This window comes from Choloepus didactylus, chromosome 8 (genome assembly GCF_015220235.1).
Source record: "Choloepus didactylus isolate mChoDid1 chromosome 8, mChoDid1.pri, whole genome shotgun sequence".
Classification (NCBI taxonomy): domain Eukaryota; kingdom Metazoa; phylum Chordata; class Mammalia; order Pilosa; family Megalonychidae; genus Choloepus; species Choloepus didactylus.
The window spans coordinates 759,898-765,173 of record NC_051314.1 but is presented as its reverse complement, the minus strand read 5'-3'; the positions used below and the strand labels follow the sequence as shown (position 1 = coordinate 765,173).

Below are 5,276 nucleotides of genomic sequence, written 5' to 3'. Positions count from 1 at the left end.
GGAGACACGCCTGGGGGCGCGCCGGAAGTACGTCACCGGGGAGGCGGCGGCCCCACCCCTGAGCTGACACCGCCCGCCCGCGCACTTCCGGGTTTGGGCCACGATCCCTCGCGTGGGAAGGGCCCGGCGGAGGCGGCGCGATGAAGGAGGCGGAGTCAGGCTTGCGTTTGATCCGCGCTTTACTGACAGGGCGGGGTCGGCGGGGCCGATAGAGCCGGGCGCGCCGCGGGAGAGGCGCCGCCGAGGGCCGCAGGCAGCGGCGCGCCGGCGATTGTCCCGCAGCGGCCGGGGGACTGTAGCGTTACTTCCGCGCTGTAGATGCTCCCAGCTCGGCGGATCTCAGGCTACCCGTGACGCCGGTGGCCGAGGGGCTGGACGGGGCCGCGCGCTCCATCTGCCCGCGCTGGCTGGGTGGGTCCAGGGAGTGCCCTCTCCCCAGCGCCCTAGGACAGGACTGTGTCCCCAGCCTCGCCGGCCACCTGCAGCATCTTCCAATGCACCTCCAGCTGCCCTCTCAGGTGCCCCAGGGCCTGTGTGAACTCAGGGGAGGCCGCCGAGAAGGGGCCCAGGCTGGGGGGAGCCTCTCCATGCAGCACCCGGGCCAGGATCCCTGCAAGCTGGGGCTTGGGCTCCTAGGCCACAGGCAGGGTCACAGCAGTGAGTCCCTGCCCCTGCCCCCCAGCCTGCCACTCCTAAGCACATCCTGCCCTGCCCCTCTCACCTCCTCCACCAGGGCCAGGACCCGGCCCCCCGCTGGCCCCCGCAGCAGCGTGACCAGGAGTGCAGCTTGGGGGTCCTGCAGGCCATGGGCTGGCCCCAGCACCACCAGCACCAGGTCAGGCTGGAAGCCATAGGCCAGTGGCAGCACCAGGCCCAAGACGCAGCTCAGGAACCCACCGGTCGCCTGTGGGAGGGAGAGCAGCATGGCCCCAGCCCCTCTTCCAGGGAACACCCCCTGCCGCCCTGCCACCACCCTACCTCCCAGTCTCAGGGTCCCTGGGGGGCGAGCGGCCCCTCAAGTTCCCATCAGGGAGCCACAAAGGGCAGGTGCCAGCAGCTAGGCAGAGGGGAGGACAGGCAGACGCCGGGGTCTCAGTCCTTGTGACAAGGCTGGCGAGCTGCAGCTGCACACACTCAGGGGAGCCCCCACGCCTGCCCTGTCTGGCAACGCCACCACTCACCCCTGGCAGCGGCACGGAAACGTGGAAAACAGACAGGGCTGCTGCCTGCTCATCCCTGAAGTTCAGCCACAGAGTCCTCCTTCCAGGACAGAGGGGGCAACATGGAGACACCCGCATGGGTGTGAGGCCAGGACCCCGGTGGGAGAGGAGGCAGCAGGGAAGTGCTCAGGGCCCATGAGCAGGTGGGCTGGGGGCCGGGGGTACACACCCAGCCTGGCACTAATTCCAGGGCCCTTTTGCCGAGCCCCAGCTGAGTAAGGCCCCCATCCATACCCACTGAGCCCCGCCGACCCCCGTCAGCCCTGGGCGCCCAGGTGCACTCCTGCCTGGACACAAGTCGCACCCGTCATCGGCGAGGTCGGGGGGCCGGTCCAGCTGTCCCACAGCCACACAGAGCAGCCTGAAGAAGAGGCAGCCCCCAGAGCGAGCTGGGTTCACCCCTGCCTGCGGTCCATTCCCAGGGGGCAGGGGTTGCCCACAGGCCCTGTGTTCGAGGCTCAGCCTGGCCAGATGAGGCTCACCTCTGGGCTCCGTGAAACAGGCCACGCCGAATGCTCACGTCCAGGGTGGCAGCTAAGGCAGGGGCCGGAATGGCTGTGATGCCACTGCCCACCTGTTGGACGGACACCAGTGGTGGATGGCAGGGACCAGGAGACCCCTCCCCCACAGCCAGAGAAACGGTCCCCTCTGTCCCTCCTCAGTCCCTGTCTACATGGCTATCACGGCACCCTTCACTCGCAGCTCAAATCTGTTTCTCTAAACAAGATGCTGCTTGAAATCATCCTTCTTACCTTCCTGCCAAAGAGCATTCGATTGGGATGGGATGTCCAGAACCCCATCTGTGGGCTGATCTTGGGGGTAAGGTCTGTGGCCTCAGGCTGTGTGCACCTCTGCGTGACTCTGCACCCCCAGCCCCAAGAACCCACCAGCCCACCTCTCCCAGGTGCCCTCACCTGCCCGTCCAGGATTCTGTCTACAAGGCACAGGACCTTTCCGAGGACAGTAAGGGCCTCGCCCTGGGCCAGAGCCCCGTGTGGCCTGTGGTGGGCAGACCAGAGGGACACATGGACACACAGTGACACACGGACGTGCATTCAGACCACGAGTCCCATGCACGTGCACATTTGAGCATGGCCCACCCGTCTCCCCAGGCCCCGCCCTGCCCACCTGGCCCAGGCCTCAGCCTCCTCCTGCGGGGCTGCCTCCTCCTGACGGACGACACCGGGGGGCAGACACAGGGTAGCCTCTGGCGTAGTCAGGACAACAGCCGTGCAGATGGGGGGCGAGGGGCGGCAGCTCAGGGCAGCTACCTTGTATGCGGGCTCCCTGGGCAGCAGAGGCAGTGGTCTCCCCTCCAAGGAGCTGGCACCGGGACTCGGGGCAGGGGCCATGGCTGGCAGGCAGGTCAGGGTCACACCGCGCTCTCGGCCCATGGCGCAGATGTGGGTGGGCCCACGCCCTGGTCCCCACTGACCTTGGTGCTGGAGGCTGGCCCAGTGTGGGGCCTGGGCGGCACGGACGCTCTGGATGGACTCCAGGGCACTGCGGGGCAGGGTGGGGTGAGGCCGACGCCCTGCCCACCTTCCCTCCCCCCGCTCCCCGTACCTGCGACACGGCACCAGGGTCCCCGGCAGAGGCGGAGCAGGGTCGCCCAGCAGCGCCTGGACCGTCATGCACACGGACTCGGCCAGGGACTCGAGGTGGTAACCACCCTGGGGGAGGGAGGGTGGAGGTGTTGCCACACAGGGCCCCGGCCAGGACGCCCACCCATGGCCCGGCCCTGTGGACCCGCCATGCTCCACCAGTCACCTCTAGCACGGCACAGACCCGGCCCCCGGCCAGCGCCAGCAGCAGCTGCGTGAGATGGGCAAAGCACTCGGGCGTGGCCTGCATCTGCCCCTGGAACCAGAGCCGTGTGAGGGGGGCGGGCCCCACAGCCCCCTGCCCCCTGCCCCCTGCCAGGCCTGGTTCTCACCTCAGGGTCCCCAATAGCTGAGTCAAATCCTGCAGATACCAGCACCAACTCGGGGTCAAACTGCAGGTGGGGTCCAGAGAGAGAAGGGAGCAGGGAAGAGGCTGGAGCCGGAGGGAGAGCTAGGAGCTGCCCACCACGCCCCCACCCGGTGCCTCCAGAGACCCCCAACCCCACCCCCCAGCAGGCCCCACGCTGACGCAGGCAGGTGGTGGATAGTCCTGCCCTGCACCCGTGTTGGTGGGCGACCCCTTCCGGTCTAAACGGATCCCGGCGGCCCTCCCAGACCCCTCACCCAGGCAGCTCCCTACCCTGCAGTCACCTCAAAGGCCAACGGCAGCAGCACGTGCAGGAAAGCAGCCAAGTAATCAGCATTTCCCATCCCGACCTGGGCCATGGGGGGTTGGGGGCCAGGCACAGCCCGTCAGGAACCCGGGCTCCTTACTCCGTGGGGCTTGGCACCGGGAGGACCCTGGGGGGACATGCTGGGAGGCACTTGGAGACCAGGAGCTTCAGGGCAGGGAGGGGTTCAGGGCTGGGGGCCCGGGGGACTGGGAGCACCTGGTTCCAGGGCAGGTTGACTGTGAAGCCGAGGCCCCGGCCCCTGCCGACTGCGTCTGCGTCCGACTCTCGCAGGAAAGGCCAGAAGTGCCGGTATTCATAGCGGTGCCAGGAGAAGTAGAGCACGCTGTGGGGTGGCAGGCAGGGTTAGAGGTCAGAGGTCAGACCCCTCCCCCCCACTTGGCCCATGGTTCCTGCAGAATCCTGAAGACACAGGCAAGTCCCCCAACTCAGACTTACCCAGGCCAAGCTCCACTCCCAGAGTGGGGTCCTAGGAAAGGGCCGTGGCCCACCCCCAGCTCACCTGGGGTCATCCTCGAAGATATACTGGGTGCCCTGGCCATGGTGGATGTCCCAGTCGACCACAAGGATCCTGGGAGCAAGTCATGCTGGGGTCTCTGAGGGCTGAACCGCCCTCTTGCGGGCCAGGGGCCCCTCAGCGCCCACCCCAGCCCTGCAGCATGCCCTATGCACCTATGCAGCCCATAGCTCTGCTTGGCATGTTTGGCTGCCAGAGCTACGTTGTTGAACACGCAGAACCCGTTGGCAGCAGCCCGCTGGCTGTGGTGCCCAGGAGGCCTGTGGGGAGAGTGGGCTGTGGGCACTGAAGGCCATTGTCCCTTCCATGAGGACCCCAGGCTGACGGGTGCAGCCCTCACCTCACGAGGGCGAGGCCGTTGTGTGCAGCTCCGGTCAGCACAGCGTCCACCAGCTGCAGCGCGGCCCCGGCAGCCAGCCGGGCACAGTGGTAGGTGCTCTGGGGGCAGTGGTGCCCAGTAAGCCTGTGGCCAGCCCTCGGGGCTCTGCTCCCACACGTGGCCCGTGGCGGGCTGGCAGGCAGGGGCCCTGGGAGGGGTGGGCCTGAAGGGGCCACTGTGTGGGGGGCGGCAGGCATGTCCGAGGGGCACACACCGGATGGAAGTAGACGGCGTCATACTGTGCAGACAGCTCCCGGAGCGCCTCCACGTCCAAGGCCTCCGTCCCCCGCACCAGGGCCACGTACTCGGGGCTGCGGGGGGCAGGAGGCCTGCGGGGTCACCAGCGGGCGGGGACTCCCGGCGGGACGCCCCCAGCCCCCCGACGTGGGGAGGGGGAGGCCGGGGCGCTCCCGGCGGGCTGGCCGGGCTCTGACCTGTGCACCAGGCCCAGCTCGGCCTCCGAGGCCTCCCGCGCCGCCAGCCGCAGGCACCTCCGCTCCAGGCCGCGCCGCCGCAGGCGCTCCAGGGCCGCCGTGAGGCGCTCGGGGGTCTCGATGGCGCACTGGGGGCTGCGGCGGGCGGGGAGCTCAAGGTGCCGGCCCCTCGCCGCCCCGCCCGCCCGCCGCCCGGCACTCACTCGTCCCACAGCAGCCGCGCGGCCGTCATGTCCTCGTGGTACAGCAGCGCGGTCCCCATGGCCCGGCCGCCCCGGGGCCGCCCGCCGGGTTCCCGCGCGCACACGCCGGCGCCGAGCGGGGCGGCTTCCGGCTTCCTCCGCGGGGCCCCGCGACGGCCCGGACGCCCCAGCCCCGCCCCGAGCCGCGGCCCCACCCCCTCTCGGGCCCCGGGGCGGGTTCCCCGGGC

At 69.5% G+C, this 5,276-nt stretch overlaps 1 protein-coding gene across 15 annotated transcripts; it reads right to left on the bottom strand.

The window, feature by feature from the left end:
* Window positions 1-161: 161 nt before the first annotated feature.
* On the bottom strand, window positions 162-5,219 carry HDAC10 (histone deacetylase 10). Of its 15 annotated transcripts, none has more exons than XM_037847742.1 (19): window positions 5,050-5,213; window positions 4,847-4,981; window positions 4,627-4,723; window positions 4,374-4,471; window positions 4,189-4,293; window positions 3,955-4,050; window positions 3,715-3,841; window positions 3,476-3,541; window positions 3,157-3,216; window positions 2,991-3,080; window positions 2,787-2,893; window positions 2,656-2,723; window positions 2,349-2,427; window positions 2,135-2,219; window positions 1,703-1,794; window positions 1,525-1,581; window positions 1,182-1,260; window positions 722-904; window positions 162-632 (listed from the first exon to the last, which is right to left on the bottom strand). In XM_037847742.1, exons 1-19 carry the CDS (start codon window positions 5,106-5,108, stop codon window positions 444-446), a joined length of 1,872 nt encoding a protein of 623 aa, XP_037703670.1. In that variant the 5' UTR covers window positions 5,109-5,213; the 3' UTR covers window positions 162-443. The 15 variants fall into 15 exon arrangements, 14 of the variants coding, with proteins under 14 accessions (XP_037703670.1, XP_037703665.1, XP_037703666.1 ...); XM_037847737.1 differs by having other exon boundaries at window positions 2,349-2,574; window positions 5,050-5,212; XM_037847738.1 differs by having other exon boundaries at window positions 2,349-2,574; window positions 4,019-4,087; window positions 5,050-5,211.
* Between the last annotated feature and the right edge of the window lie 57 nt (window positions 5,220-5,276).